This window comes from Cricetulus griseus (genome assembly GCF_003668045.3).
Source record: "Cricetulus griseus strain 17A/GY chromosome 1 unlocalized genomic scaffold, alternate assembly CriGri-PICRH-1.0 chr1_0, whole genome shotgun sequence".
Lineage (NCBI taxonomy): Eukaryota > Metazoa > Chordata > Mammalia > Rodentia > Cricetidae > Cricetulus > Cricetulus griseus.
In genome coordinates, this window is record NW_023276806.1 from 222,417,672 (window position 1) to 222,434,247 (window position 16,576).

Consider the following 16,576-nt stretch of genomic DNA (forward strand, 5'->3'; position numbering starts at 1 on the left):
TTTTCTTCTCCCTTTTTATGTATAAATTAACGTCAGTGTTAGGTGACCAGGATGTTGATGCAAACCTTACCCGTCAATGCAAAAATCACCCAGGCTGTATGACTCTGTCTTAGGTTGGCTGGCATGCCCTTGGTCTCACCCGTCATTGGCTGCCTAATTTTTCTGTAGGCTCAACCATAGTTGAGCTGAAGGATTCTCTGTGGCCATCATGTGGCAAATTGAGCCTGGGCTTGTCTAGTGCCAAGGCACCTTAGCCAAATGAATGATAACAAGTCTTATGGCTGCAAGGCCCAGAGATAAGGACCCAGCCCATTCTTTGACTAAACGGCCTGCCATCTGTAATCCCCTAAGGAGGATCTCCCCAGAGGATGGAGGAACCATTTATCCTAATAATTTGATTGGCCAATTGATAATTTGTTAAGATTTAAACTTTCTACCTGAACTAAGTTATTTATGGAGCTCTGAGTGCTAAGGGCCTCTGTTACTTCCCCTGCCAGTTTACCCACCGTGCTGGCCGTAGTTACAGACTGTGAGATGGCAATCCCAGACACAGTGGCTGCTATAGCAGCAACAGCAATAGCTGCAATCACCCCATTTAAATGAAAACATTTATAAACAATATTTGGGAATGTGGGCATCGTTCTCTCCACACCACTTCCTGCTGGTTGGGGGCACTGAAATACCATGGGGATCCTAAGAAAACCCAGAAATCCCAACTATAGTGGTCTGTGACTGCATCATCCCAGGTGTCTTCAATGTTGGATCACCTGGCCATTGTTTCGGGGGTCTGCTTCATCAAATCACATTAGTCTGAAAGGAATCCGCAGCTTCTCATTTTCTGTGGAAACAAAAGCAGAAATTCTTTTCCCAAGTAACCGGTCCTTATATTGTGAAGTCAAAGTATTTTGAAATATATAAGTTGAATTATCCCAGCAGCCTTTCTTTTAGCAGTTGTTGCTATTTCCTCAGCAGTTAAATAATTCAAAGACAACACAATAGCATATAGTATCCGGACTTTGTACTTTCCATCTTTATGTGGCTTACTTACTACTCTTATCTGTGAAATCTTTAGCCGTCTTTTGCTTAACATCAGTACCTTGTTTCTTTAAACTTTCACAGTATTTTCCTTTGAGACAGCGCTTCTCTATTCCAATCCAACTCTCAGGAGCCTCAGTACCCACTTTCCAGTACCTTTACCAATCCACCCTCATAACCTTATTTGCTGGCCAACCTTCCTAGAGGGAATCTCTCAGGGCCTCCTTTCTTTCCCAATCTTGGTGGAACCTCCACTTGGTGTCCACCCCATGACTAAGTTCAAGTACTGGGAGAAAGCCTGGAGATTTAATTAAAAAGCAGAGACGTCCGGCCGCTTGTGCTATGTGAGTCTGTCCGACTTTATTCCAGGGGGAGAGCTGCCCCCCCCCCCCTTCCGGACAGGGTTTCCCTGTGGCTTTGTAGGCTGTCCTGGAACTAGCTCTTGTAGACCAGGCTGGTCTCGAACTCACAGGGATCCGCCTGCCTCTGCCTCCTGAGTGCTGAAGGCATGCACCACCACCGCCCATCGAGCTGCCTTATATACACGTAAGCACAGTGGAGAAACCCCAGGTGTAGTGGGGACTGTGAGCTAGGACTAGAGAACAGGATGCACATGTCGATTCAGAGACCCCGTGGGGGCTAGGACCCAACATCAAATGACTGTGGTTGGACTAAGTTGTTTCTAAGAGCCCATTCAGCTTAAATTCTATGGTGTAGACACAGTTACAGATGCAAGTGGGCAGGCAAGCATAGTGATTCATCCCAATACTTGAAGAGCTAAGGCAGGAAGGTTGTGAACTGGGGATACCTAAACCCCGCCTGGGCTGCCTGGTGAAATTGTCTCAGAAAAACAGAAAACACACATAAATAAGCTGACTATGGTTTAAATCTTCAAGGGGCTTAAAAACAGCCCCCTCCAAATCTCCACTGGGCTGGGGACCTGTATTTCCTTGGTAGGTGGTCACCAAGCAGCACTGTAAGTGCTCAGCACCCTCCAGGCCATGTGTAAAGCTTCAGTGTGGAGATATTCACAACAGCTCAGAATCAATCCTCAAATACCATGGTACATTTTCTAGAGTTAAATATGATTTTATTTATAAAGGTATTTTAAAAACCTTCACTTTCTCATTATATACTAAAACTCACTTTGTTATTTTCCAATTATCAATTCACAAGGCATAGCAACTTGAATCTTAGATTGTTGTAGGTCAGGAGAGGTTCTAGTGACTGTACATGGCTACTTCTTGTACACTTGCCATTTGCATGTATTGCCCTGAACAAAGTTTGGGTAGCCATATTTAGCTGGTGAGGTGGATAACTCTTTCTTTCAGGCAATTTCTAATTAAGATAGCTTAATGGCCTTCCTTGTTCAAACTGGGAAATGGGGCACCTCTGTTTAGTATATGTGGGACAGTTCACTACACCCCAGAGAGTACATGGCATCAGTAGCATCTTCTGACATAGCGCTTCTGGCCGTGGTTCTTATCTCCAGATGGAATGAAGCGTTTGGATTGTAGAGTTCCTGATGTATTAGACCAGATCATATTGGTAGAGCAGTAACTTGGAGAACTTGTGTTATAGTCCAGGCTGCCTTGAAACCTGCTATTTAGCTGAGAATAACCTTGAACTGAGCCTGTCACTACCTCTCAAGTGTTGGGGACCACTTACAGGCACTCTTGTTCTGTTTTTAAAAACATGGTTAGAAGTCTACCTTTTTGATCTTGATTTAGTGTCTAACCCTGATTTAGTGTGTCTGTGTACCACTGTGCATGCAGAAGTCAGGACTGTTTACAGGAGTCAGTGTTCTCCCACATTGGGGGTCCCTAGGCTCAGGTCATCAGGCCTGGAGCAAAACCCCCAGGACCTCTCACTTGCTCCATTTGAGAAGCTTCAGTTCTAGATAGCGTCAATCAGCTTGAAGCTCATGAATAGTGGGGTACAGTGCAGAGCCTGATGCACAGGTAAACCAGTCTGCCACACCTCATCCAGATTGGTGACCCGGAAAAGCACCACCCATATCATTGCTTGCCCAAGTCAAGGCATGTTATGGTTTGTATCAAAAAGTAGTTACTTACCTAGAAGCCCTCCTTATTTTTCAATACTGAAAATCACCTCACCTCTAGCCTTCCATGTCCACTAGAAGGTCTGACTTCCATTTTTGCTTAGGTGTTTGGCCACTGCTATGAAGACTAACAAGTTACATGATTACAGTTTGCTGACAGGTCATCAAGACAGTCTGGGTGTGAACATTTTGAAAGAACTTAAGTATTCTGTTACTTAATTCTGACTGGAATTAATTGGGGGGGGGGCTTGTTTTTAGACTTCACCTAGAACAATTCCAGTGAGGGGCATATATAGGTCTATTTGGGTAGGTATTATTAGAAACAATTCCATGCTCACCTAGCTAGACAAAGGTGTTATTTGGTCTGGATAGCTGTGTGAACTGAAAAGATTAAGGAAGGTATATATTAACCTCAATCTATCTTTCTAAAAGAAAGTAGGCAGCAATGTTCAGGAAAGAATAAACACCAGAGCCTGATGGTTCAGTAGCCACTGTTTTCATCCCTTTTTGGAGCAGGTCTTCAAGTTCCCACAAAGGCGGTGAACTATGCCGTAACCCCTTGCCTGGTGGGTCCCCCAGCCCAGTCAGGTGGTCATAGTTAAAAGCCCAGCTCTTTCTTCAGACTACCAGACTCATGTGTAGTAGGGGAGAGGGGTGTGGAGGGTGCACACCCTGTCTTTTTATTCAGCAAGCCTAATAGTAGTTTTGCATTCTGACCACCCTTACCCTCAACCCTGACTTGCAGTCCCATAAAATCTCTTAGTTATTCATGTCTAGCCCTTTAGTTTTTTGATCCACTACAATTAACCTGGACCATCTGTGAGTGGATTTGGAGATGTCCTTCTGAGCTCAGTAGGTCATACAACTGTTCGAGTGATTCCCCATTCCCGAGAATCTAAACTTCGCCAATAGCTCACATGTAAAAGGCAGCCCTATGGCCCTTCTGTCTCTGACCCCCTGGAGCACTGGGATTATAGCTGCAGGTGAGAGCACATCTGCCTTGTTATGTGCATACTGCTGGGTCCTATGGCTGCCCAGGAGGCAGAGGCAGGCAGATCTCTGATCTCCAGGACAGCAGGGGCTATACAGTTAGACCTTGGAGAGGAAGTGAGGAGAGGACGGAGAGGAGAACAGCAGGATTATAAGAGTAGCTGAGGGGAGGGAAGCCTTGGAGCTGGAGGGAGTTTAGGTAGAGGAGGTAGTGAGAAGGGCTGGGGTAACAGGTGCTTGTGATGCTTAGGGTGCCCGGAGGTCACCATGTGTGGTACAATATCATTTTCAGGTGTGTGACTTTTGTTGATGCTGCATTTGTTTAACTGTGAAGCTGTGTTACTGTGCCGTCTAAAACACCTGGTGATCCTAATAAAGAGCTGAAAGGCCAATAGAGAGGCAGAGCAAGGATGGGCGGGGCTGGCAGGCACAGAGTATAAATAGAAATGAGAAAGATAGGAGCAACTCAGAACAAGGAAAGGAGGATGTTGGAGGCCAGCCATCCAGCTACACAGCAATCCACAGAGTAACATTTACACAAGAGAATAGTAAAAGCGCAGAGGTGAAAAAGGTAGATGGGATAATTTAAGGAAAGCTGGCAAGAAATAAGACAAGCTAAGGCCAGGCACTCCTAAATTAGAATAGGCCCCATGTGTGATTTACTTGGGAGCTGGGTGGTGGGCCCCTCAAAAAAGCCAAAAGGGTAAAGAACAAGAGTAAGAGCAAAAACATCACCCAATAACCATGAGCTCTGATGTCCCTTCCACCACAAGACCACCAGAGGGACCGGCTTCACAAGTTCCTCAGGAATGCTGACTTTTATCTACCAGAAACCCTCCTACAGTCCAGGTTGAGCTCATTTCTGGATATTTGGAATGCCTTTTGGAGTTTGGGGTATTGGAGTTTCCTTTCAACTTAACACTAGGTTATTTACTTGTTTGTTTTCAGGCAAGTAATCATATATAGCCTTGGCTGGCCTAGAACTTGGTATGTAGACCAGGCTGGCCTTGAATTTTAGAGATCTGCCTACTTCCCTATAGCCTCAAAAGAAGGTAAATGTTATTAGGTCTCCCTTACTGTGATAAAACAACCAAAGGTTGACTTAGAACAAAGAGCTTTATTTGGGCTTATGGTTCTAGACGGGTGAAGTCCACCAGGGTGGGGAAGAGAACAGCAGAGCAGGAAGCTAAACTAACCACTGCCCACTTATCAGCCATCTAAAATGTGACGTAAGCCCCACCCTAGTCCAGCCCACAGTCCAGTTCCCGGGCACTTACCTTAAGGCACATTTCATCCTGGTGCAATTGGAGATCCCAGCCAAACTCCTGTGTCCTCTTCTCTTTCTTAATAGACTCAAGACAGCCCCCACCCCCCACCCTGCTTTTGTTTTTGAGACAGGGTTTCTCTGTGTAGCCTGGCTGTTCTGGAACTCGATCTGTAGACCAGACTGATCTCCAACTCAAGAAATCTGCCTACCAATGCCTCCTGTGTACTGGGATTAAAGGTGGGTGCCATCACACCCCAGGCTCAAAACGAAGGTGTTTTTTTACAGCATGTTTGTCTGAAGACATAAAAATTAACTGTAAAGAAAAGCAAACTGTAAGCATCATTCTGTTTGCAAATTAGTAGGGGAGTTTTCAAATCATGTCATGTCTATGGAGCTCTGGGGCCCTTCAGGGTGGAGGGAAGACAGTGGGGTGGCTGGTTTGCTTGCTTTTACCTGGTTTATAAACAGTCTTAGTAAGACTGTTTAAAAGCAGACATACTGAAAAGCATGGAGGGATGGGGTGTGATGGAGTGTGCCTGTAATCCCCAGCACTAGGGACACAGAGGTAGGACCAAGAGTTTGAGGCCAGCCTGGGATGCCCAATGATACAATATCTCCATGGCTCAATGGTACAGAGCTTGCCTAACACGTGCAAGACGGGGATTGATAACTACAAAATGAACAATAGCAGGCTATTCTGAGCTACTTGCTTAAACTTTAGCATAGGGATCGCTCAGTGAAGAAGGTGTTAAGTGTTACTGCTCAAGACCACCTACAGCATCCCTACTATGAGAAGAATGAAACTAGGAGGACTGGCAGTACCAAGACTGTCAGAAGACTCCATCACCTACATTCATCTTGCCCTTTGGCCAGGAAATGGAGATTGGGGACAAAGGTTGATGCAATGCCTTGTGGCAGAGTCCCTGGAAGCCTGAGGACACCCCTGGGGTGGGGGGTGGACGATACTGGATCTGAGGAAGATGATGGGCTTGCAACCTGGCCTGACTCCTAGGGACACCCTCTGGTGAATATGGCAGCCTCCTTGGAAAGCTTACTACCAGGGACCTGAAATCAGAGATCCTCAGTTCCCTTGCACAAGTGCAAGGGCTGAGCCTCCTCCCTGCTGATCCAGGGAGTTACCAACAATTCAGATGCTTCAATCTCAACCGCAGCCTCTTTACAGATTAGAACTGTACCTGGTAGTAGGTGTCACCGCCTGTCTCTAATTGACCTCAGTACTGTGGAGGTAAGAGCCCAGAGTCCAGTTCTGCTTACTAGTGGTAACAGTCCCGTTTCTTTGCCTGTCTTGGGACTCATTTAGTCCCTGCAGGTCAGCACAGCCCTCACGGCACTGAGGAAGTCCCAGAAACAAGGGTCAGTAACCAAAATTATTAGGGGCCTTAAAAATTAAGATCTTAATTTTCAATCCAAAGAATGCAGCTCTTCTGGACTCCAGGAAGACACTGGGAATATACACTTGCACAATCATTAAATCTTTTATTTACATATAGAAATTAGCAAAACTTAAAACAAAACCAAATGCAACTTGTACAGAAATCCTTTAATTTTCTTTATTTTCACACATTAAAAAAATGAAACACACTATACAAATGGTTTTCATAGCAGATTACACGTGGGTCCATTCAGACTCGCTCTTGTGCTGCCTCAGATGACAGCTGTTAACCAGGGAGCCAATGTATTGATTTAAGTGCAGTAGCATGCAGCCCCAGCATGGAAAGGTTCGGTTCCCCTCGGTCCGTAAGTTAGGGTAAATGGCATTGGCGTCTGTTTACAGACTGAAATGTGTCAGTCCTGAGCAGTCCGGCTGTAGTCTGAGACCAGGTGGTGAGAACTGTGGTCTCAGCTTTAAAAAGGGAGGTCCAAATGGTGGCAGGCTGGCTGCTATGAACTCGAGTTGTGTCCAGAACTATTTGCTGTGGGTCACAGACCCTTTTAGAAGGGTTAGGCCAAGTAACTGTAGGTGTCCTTTTCACCATCGACTCGTTCCAGATATTCTTTTTCGATGAGAATATCAATGCATTTCTGGGCATTATTTTAGGAGGAAGAGGGAATGAAAGGGAAAAGAAATACAAACAACCATCAGGACAGAGGTCAGCGCCCTCCACTCTCCACTGAGGGCTCAGCAGGAAGCAAAGTCACCTGCCTGCTTAGCTGGGACTTCATGGCTCTCCGGAAGTAGCACCTGCTAAGGTCCTTCAGTAGCACCTGCTAAGGTGGTAGAGCACCCCCCATCTGCCTCCCCTCCCGCTCCCCCCATCTGCCCTGGGCCTCGAGGCCCAGGGGCTGCTGCTTATCTAGGTCACACTACTCTCGTTTTTTAAACAAAGCCTGGACACCTCTGGGCAAGGCTCTTTGCCATCACGGAAAGTCAGAAGCATGGGATGGGTGCTGAAGCTGGACCTGAAGGGACATGCTAGCACTGTGCTAATAGGTCCCTCAGATATTTTGGGCCTCCTGACTGCTGCAGATGCTCTCCAATGACTGAGGCTTACCCAAGTAGTTTCAGAAAAGGAAAGATCTGCTGCATACCTGCCAGCAGAAACTAGGCAGTATCCTACATGCAGGGTAGTACGCTTATACAACAGTCTCTACACAGCATCAGAAAAACAAGCATTTCCTAACAAGGCAACTCAGGACAGTCCCCTCATATTGCCAGGCAGGTTCTCACCAGCACAGCAGAGAGCACTCTGTCCACTATTTCTAGCAAGCAAAGTCAAGGCTGCATTATGGTTCACAGCTAATTGCCACATAAATGTAGACATGGGACTTTTATTCCTTATTAGGGGGTCCATTACAAAAGTGTACGTATGTTATGACCCACACACTTCTATATATATTTATTTGAAGAAGGAAGATAGGCTGACTTTCCTTTGTTGAAGTTTCTTGAGTAAGCCAGTTCCCTTTGCTACATCTCTCCTAACATGAGAAGGGATAGCTACTGCTCTGAAATTCCTGTACCTTGATCACTGGGACCCGAGGTTTGAACCTGGAGGACAGCTGAGTGAGGACTTCACCAAGCAACTGCTGGTGTTTCAGGACCTTCCTCATTTTCATGATTCTCACGATGGCCGCCTATGCAATCAAAAAGGAAAAACATGTGCTTAGAGCTTTAACAGCTCAACGGGAAAGTTAAAGGCAGCCTGCACAAGGCCACTTCAGCCCTACTTCCATGCACAGGGTAACAAGGATCCTACAGGTCAGAGGGCACACGCAATCAGCTCTATCCATGTTCTAATCCTAAGAGAACAAATATTAAAATGTTTTAGCCAAAGGGCTAGAGCAATGGTTCAGTGGCTAAGAGAACTAGAAAACCTGGGTTTGGTTCCCAGGACCTCAATGAATAGCTTATAACACTCTTAACTCCAGTTCCTAGAGATCCAGTACACTGTTCTGGCTTCTGGGGGTACCAGTCATGGACACACCTTATATACATTTAGACGAAACATGCATTTAAAATAAACTTAAGTCCTTAAAAAATGTTTTGGCCAACTGTAAAGCACTAAAGAGTAAAGAAAAGTTCCATTGCTGAGGCCACAGACACTGTCCGCCCTTGCCCTCAACCCTACTACTCTTTCTTTCAATCTGCCATGTTAACGGTTCCCCAATATTTAGGAAGGAAGATAAGACTATTTCCTTTGGGTACATAAAAAATTTCATCCTCAGACACCAATGTCAACTTTGGCCATCACAGAGCCCTGTGTTGTCCTAGCAGCACTTGCCAATCAAAACACATTTCTCTAAGTGTATAGTACAGACATGGTTCAGTCACCTGAATCAGTAGTTTGCGGTCTTCCTCTATATTTTTGTGTGTGGTTTCTTGTTCCTGCTTCTGTTCGGTTTTCATTGGTACATTGATATTAACTCTTAATTTCTTACTGTTAAGACAATAGAGGAAATAGTCACTGAAAAGTCTACTTCCTCTTTTTCAACACTGGAGGTTTTGCTTCCCTGGACTGGGGCACAAGGCGGTTCACACCCATCTCTGCATCATTTCTACCAGTCCCTCCACCAATGCTACGGGATTACCATGGGGCTGTGACTGAAGTGACATTTGATCCCTCATTTTTGTCAAGTGTAGTAACACCAAAATAATTTGACATAAAGGTCTAAACATTGTATACAAGTCACTTGAGAAGACTTATTTTCAAAATAAAGAGAAAACCAAAACAACACAAAAGCAATAGGGGGGACTTAGCAGGCAGCACCAAGCCCTCACAGTCCAGTTTCCCTGGCTTGTGCTGATCCTGAAGTATGTCTGGTGCCAGGGGACAAGACCAACAGCTACGTATTAGATTTTTCTTACTTTTTATAACCAAGATATAACTTTATTAAGGTGTCTGGCTTCAATTCCACCTCATCAACATTTGCATTTTCATCTTCCAAGACCTAGAAGAAAATAACTGTTACTAGGCACATCCCAGGAAAAGGCTTTCTTTTAGCTTAACACAAAGTACACAAACATACCAGCAACTTTGACTTCAGTAAAATCTGTAGGACTTGTGCCAAAATGTCCTGCAATTAGAGACAAAGATGGTGAGCAAGAATGAAGAACACTTCTTTTCAGTGGTTGTCCCAGAAATTCAGTCCACTGTCCACAGGAATGGTCATCACCCCAAAGTAGAAGCCACCCAGAGAAAGTGACATGGCTTCAATAATAAAGCTTCCTGTGAACACTGGACACAATCAATGTGTGCCTGCTTTTTCAATCAAACCTACAGGAAATTTTTCACTTCTTCATCGTTCGAATGTTTACAACAAAGTTCTATGGTGCTGGGGATCAAGCCCAAGGCTTTGTGTATGCCAGGCAAGTGTTCTACCACTGAACTACACCCCTGAACATGCAAATGAAGAATTTAGGAACCCCAACAGAACCAAAGCTATACTGTATTCATGAGCATGCTGGGGCCTAGTGCATCCTGTAACCTCTCATCAGCCTCATGGGTACTTATTACTTCCCTTGGACTCTTAACCTACACCAGGCAGAAAGCCTGCCTTCTTCATAATGGCACCCATGCTGGTCTGAGGCAAACCTGACTACCTGGATTTGATCACTAGATTCCATGGTAGAAGGAGAGAACCAACCCCTAAAACTTTGTTCCTTTGATCTTCACAGGCAAGCAATGGCATGCAAGTAAGCTCCCTCCCAAACAATAAAAATAATGAAAGTAAAAATGAAAAAAGTGGAGCTGAACAGATGGCTTGGTCCATACGGGCATGAGGACCCTGCTTGGTTCCCCAGGACCCATGTAAAAGCTTAGCCTTGTCTGTAGTGCTGTGGGCATAAGTGCATCCCTGAAACTTACTATAACGGCCTTGATGCCTAGCTGAATGAATAAGCTCCAGATTCAATGAGAGCTGCTGCCTCAAAAGATAGGATGGAAAGTGCTCACATGCACACAAGTGCACACACGCACACACACGCGCGCGCGCACACACACACACACACGTTTGCACACATGCACACATACACACACTTGTACACATACACACAAGCAAATGAATGAAGTACTGACACCTGCAAAGCCTCGAAGACAGAATATATTAAGTGAAATAAGGCAAGTACTGAAAGACACACACAACTTGATGCTACTTCTATGCCATGTCCATTGAAGAAGAGTTCACAGAGGTTAATGAGTGTCAGGGACACAGGGCCAAGTGGGAAAGTAGTGTTGTCACTGCTTATGGTTATGGGTCTACTCTCAAGGGATGGAATGTTCTGGAACTGGATAGCAGCAGTGGTTATGTAAAACTGTTAACTGACTAAATAAACACTTTAAATGGTCAGCTTTATATTACTTGAAATTTCATGCTATTTGAATGAGAATACAGCTAATGGGAAGAATAGCAGAAAAAAATAAGTCAAAATTTAATCAGAAAAATCTAGCTGGAAAAGAGGATAAGAGATGGTTAAATGAGAGAGAGCCATAGTCCCTGAGATGCCCGGGTGGAGGGTGGGGATAAAGTTTCAGGTCATCTTTGGTTACAGAATGAGAACTTGTCTTAAAGCAGAACAGGTTAAATGAAATGAACACACACACACACACACACACACACACACACACACACACACACACACACGAGAGAGAGAGAGAGAAGAGAGAGAGAGAGAGAAGAGAGAGAGAGAGAGAGAGAGAGAGAGACAGACAGACAGATGAGTGAGTGAGTGACTGCCTGGGTTTAAAAATAGAGCATTTTGTAACATCCTTACAATGTTGGCATAAAAGCTTATAGGGATTTAGCTGGAATTGGCCACCATACCATGTCTGCCTGAGTACCCATCTGTTTTCTCCAAAAGAATTCCCTCACAAACTATAGTGAAAAACCATCAAAGTGGCGCTTCACATGGAGCTTTACAACCTGGATCTCAGTGCCAGCAGCAGCAGGGATGTGCTGCACGTGCCTCACACTATCTTGAGAAAAGTCAGATTAACTTTTGGCCAAATGAACCCTGCCTATTATAGAAACCTCCCTGACATAAACCATGAGTATTCACTGGTTTTGCTGCCACCCAAGGTCTGTCCAGAGGTCCCAGTGAAGAGTTCTCTATAAATCTGGCTTGATCTCTGGTGCCTGTGGCCAGACAAAGTTTACTGTTTGGGGGGAAGGTCCTTTTGTTTCTTTATGCTGCAAACACCCATTAAGTCAAAGACACAATGTCCTCTCTTCTTTCCATGGCATCCTGATGAATAAGAAATGGCAACTTGACAGTACAAATCGAGTGTGAAATGGTAGGAATACCATTTTAATTTGAGTGCTGTCAGTCAACTGCTGCACAGTGTAGGCATCTTCTGTGTTATACTGAAGCAGGATTGCCATCTGGAATGTGGATGCCTTCAAGGCCCCAGAGAAAAAAAAGAGAAATGTGAAAATGGGGAAAGGTCTTACAAGCACAACCTATTTTCACAAAACAGTCTTCAATCAGATGCAAAAAAGAAATGGAATACAATAGAGGTCACAAGGCCAGGGTAATGCACATATACAAAATGTCACAAGGCCAGGGTAATGCACATTTTCCCTAAAGCCACTTTTCGAACACTGAAAAGACTTCCCGCTTTCTCCTGAAACGTGTCCTCTATACAAAGATAGCTATACAAGTATCTCTACTCTTGTATAAACAAACACACACCAGGTCAAAGACATTAGTTTTATGAATTATATTTTTACACACTGTAGAGCAAAAGTGACTTTCTGGTACATACATGTACATACTATGCATATGTGTTCAAGTTGATAGAGACCTCCAGACCAGGTATAATAGTTACCTGGTCTTAAGTTTCTCAACAATGCAGGGGTTGAAAAGTTAAACTACTGAGTAGTTTGAGTCACCCGTTCTAATGTTTAACACTAAAAGAAACTTATAATTATCGTTACCAGCTCGCAACTGAGACCATCTTATGAAATGAAATAAGCATTACTTTTAACACACTAAGTACAGAAGTCAAAATAGAAAGAACCTAGATGTCTTAACAGAAAATTTGGCTCTGCAACATACAAGTCACAGTACAATGTCAGTTAAATGACCCCCGCTTTCTCATCTGCAAGTGCAGTCAGTCCCACAGCTATCACTGTTCAGCACTCCACACTAAGGTATCTTACCAATGTGAGGCTGCACAGAGCTGTGACTAGAACTCGGTATGTTAGATGTCAGCTTTTAAATCTGTCACCTCAGTGTGTCAGGCAAGGGGCATGCATGTCAGACACCTACCAAAGAGCATGTCTGTGGTGTAAGCACAAACACTCTTAACTCAAAATGGAGGAGAAAACTGAGGCTCAAAGTAAGGAGGTAACTTGCCCCTAGGCAAAAGAACATGAGTTCAGCTCCCCTGACCACAGCAAGCGAGCTTTACCCTCTACACTACTTTTTTAGAGATGAACTCCTCCTATCACATGAGTTATCTCGAAGGGTTTCTATAATATGTCTTATCATTTAGTACTAAAATAACCTCCCCCCCCCATTAAAAAGATGGTTTTACCTGCAGAGTGTATCTGTTTTTGAAGCAATTAGTGACTAGTTCCCCTTTGGACAGCTGATACAACCATGTCAGTTTTCTGCCGCTGTGGCGACTGGCGTAGAAGGCTGTAAACCGCTGATAACTGCGCTCCAGCTGGATGAAAGGACAGCACTACGTGGCATCGATGGCTCTACATTCTACAGTCAGCATTTCTAAATAAAGCTCCTTGCCCCAAGTTCTGAGAACAAAATCAGTGCTTACAGAGACGTGAACCACAGCTGTTAGGCACAACTGTCTCGTGAGCACGGTAGGCACTGGAGAGTAGAACCAAAGTAGGTCTCTACTCCAGGCCCAGTAGGTACCAGAGAGTTCACCATGCAGCCAATGAGATTCTCCACTTATAGGAATAAATCAATACTGCAGCAACAGAGTTGACCACCTTTTGCTAACCAACCCAGGCCCACTTCCTGTTCTCCACGAACACGGCTCTGACCGCTCAGCTCAGCACAGCTCAGCACAGCTCAGCACAGCTCAGCACAGCTCAGCACACTGATGGCCAGGCTGCTCTTCGCCCTCCCCACACACCTCAAAGAGATCAGGTAACAACCCTTACCTCTGATGGCAAGGCAAACGTGCAAGACTGCTGAAAGGGCCACGATCCGGAACTGAGGACCTGAATACTGAAGTCCACTGGGGGTGGAAACACATTTAATTACTCTTACACATTGAAAAATTCTATTGTTGCACATACACAGGAAATGGTCAAAATTAAAGAAAATACATTAAAAGTCTTGCTTAAATATAAAATTAAGATTTGAACACAGAGAGTTTCAACTTATCCAATTAAAATGAGTAAAAATGGAAGCCTAACATAGTGGTGTATACTTGTGATCCCAACATCAGACACAGAGGACCACAAGTCCAGGCTAGCTGGCTACACAACGAGATGCTCTATGTCAGAAACTCAGACTAAAGGTTGTAGAACAGGAAACCGCTTTCCCCCAGGACAACAATTCTCCACTTCACTGTCAATGGAGAGTTCCAAGTTAAATTTCATTTTTATTTATTTTTTTAATATATGAAGTTCAGTCTGCTTAAGCAGTATGTGGTGACCAGGAATGGTTTAATAGCCCCAAATACAAGGACATGGAAAGCTCAACAGCAAAAAAACCACCTGCATTACAGTTGGTGAAGACAGATAGGAGACACGTATAACCTACAAATCAGGGTAATTTTATCTTTACAGACAACTTAGATGTCTACTAGCAAAAGAATTAAGCTTAATGATGGTAGAAATTTGGGAAGAATAAAATTCTCCAACTCTCATCAAAAAACTCGAGAGAAGGAAAATAATCAGAAATGCATCCAAACTAAGGTTCAAAAGAAGAAAAGCCCACACATCAGCAAAGCCCAACCTGGAAAATGTGGTGATATCTTGCTTATACAGATATGCCTGTCTGAGGGTCAGAGAATGGAGCTTGCCTCTAGCTAACCACAGAGATCTGTAGGTCAGTACAGACAGACAGGAAGTGAGGTAGCTGGGCAGAAACAGGATATAAGCAGGGAGAAACAGGAAATTGCTCTTTTGTCTGCTGAGATGCTAAGAAGGTAAGGTGTTCCGTGGCTTGCTCTTCTCTGATCTCTGAGCTATCTGACTCTGGCTTTTTATTATCTAGACCGATTAAGACCTCCTTTTACAGGAAATGTGACTTGGCATCATCTCGTCCTGACAAGGCTACCATCATAGCATCCTGGGAGTTAGAGGAGACGCCCCAAACAGGGAGAGAAGGTCCTCTCTTTCTTAGTCTTTGGAATTCTGTCGCCATCTACCACCCTTACTCCATATTCTGTCACTTCTCTCCTCTGCAGTTTAGTCCCAAAAAGTCATTCTATGAGCACTCAATACTCACAGTCCAGGGGTTCTGAATTTGTTAGGTGCTTTTTGAACTGTTCATTCAGATCTTTGCTTACACCAATGTCTTGAAACATTCGTTGAAGTTTGGAGGTATACTCAAAACCGCAAGCTTGCTGAAATGAACCAAGGCAATTATCTCATTAATTCATATAGAAACATGGAATGTCTACAACATATATAAGGGAATTTTGGAGAAATCACAATACAACATATCTTTGTTATATGAAACTACTAGTAACACTTAGTCATATCTTATAGTATATATATATATATATATATATATATATATACTGATTAAAATTAGTATGTGACAAAAAGTTCATTAAAAATTGAACAATTAAGTTTTTAATATGCAATAAGTATATTGCAGCATTTAAAACAAAGTGTTCTACCACTTTAGTAGATTACAATTGGGAAATGATTACAACCTGGTGTAGTGGTGCACATCCATCCATCCACCCACTCTCCCACCCACCCATCCATCCATCCATCCACCCACCCTCCCACCCATCCATCCATCCATCCATCCATCCCTCCATCCATCCATCTCCTCCTCCCTCCTCCCTCCTCCCTCCTCCTCCCTCCTCCTCCCTCCCTCCCTCCCTCCCTTCCTTCCATCTATTTGGAAGCAGAGGTGAAAGGATAGCCTGGGCTGTCACAACTGCCCCTCAAATCACACACCCCCATATCCCAAATAATCTGCTTGTCCCTTATTCTACTTCCAAACTGTCCCCTCCAGAATGTGCTGGAGGTGTTAGGAGGTGGGCCAGCTCCTGTGGGTTCATGAGGGTAGGGCTCCTCTCAGGGGCTGGTGCCTCTGTAAGAGGATGCTCTCCACAGGTACTCTGCCAAGTGAAGTGGTGACCTTCAAGACAGGAGGAATGCCCTCTTCAGAAATAGAGACTTAATTTCTGTCCTAAGTCACCTGGTCCATGGTGTTTTGTTTTGGCAGCCTGTGCTAAGAAGCTGCTAAGCATTCACCCAAAGCCAACAAGGCTGAGTGGTGGGAGGCAGGCGAAGATGAGGACATGGTGAGCAGAGCCCAGCCCAGGCCAGCCCAAGCAGGGCTCATTTGCACAAACCCCTCTGCCCACTGACGGCATGGAGAGACTAATAACCACATCAATAAAGCCCTGGAGGAAGTGGGAGTTCACCAGGAAAAGAACAGCACCTTTAACTTGGAGATCATGCTTGCTTCCGCATCGTCACTCGCACTGTTCTGATGGACCAGTCTCTTAGCAAGCATCTTTGCATAGAACTTCTGAAACACATCTTTGTCCTCGATGTACTTGAAGACCACCATCTGGCAAAGCCAGGAGAAGAACACATTAGTG

General features: G+C 44.4%; 1 protein-coding gene across 3 annotated transcripts in view; it reads right to left on the reverse strand.

Moving 5' to 3' along the window:
* Positions 1-6,894: 6,894 nt before the first annotated feature.
* The window catches only part of Cul1 (cullin 1), a 65,485-nt gene continuing 55,803 nt past the window's right edge, over positions 6,895-16,576 (reverse strand). For all 3 annotated transcript variants that reach the window (XM_027389800.2, XM_027389799.2, XM_027389801.2), the window contains exons 13-22: positions 16,414-16,545; positions 15,238-15,355; positions 13,941-14,017; positions 13,349-13,480; positions 12,114-12,206; positions 9,840-9,887; positions 9,679-9,761; positions 9,145-9,250; positions 8,334-8,447; positions 6,895-7,397 (exon numbers count right to left, since the gene is read on the reverse strand). In XM_027389800.2, the coding sequence (XP_027245601.1) occupies positions 7,317-7,397; positions 8,334-8,447; positions 9,145-9,250; positions 9,679-9,761; positions 9,840-9,887; positions 12,114-12,206; positions 13,349-13,480; positions 13,941-14,017; positions 15,238-15,355; positions 16,414-16,545 (984 nt within the window). In that variant the 3' untranslated portion in view covers positions 6,895-7,316. The remainder of the gene's footprint in view (positions 7,398-8,333; positions 8,448-9,144; positions 9,251-9,678; positions 9,762-9,839; positions 9,888-12,113; positions 12,207-13,348; positions 13,481-13,940; positions 14,018-15,237; positions 15,356-16,413; positions 16,546-16,576) is intronic.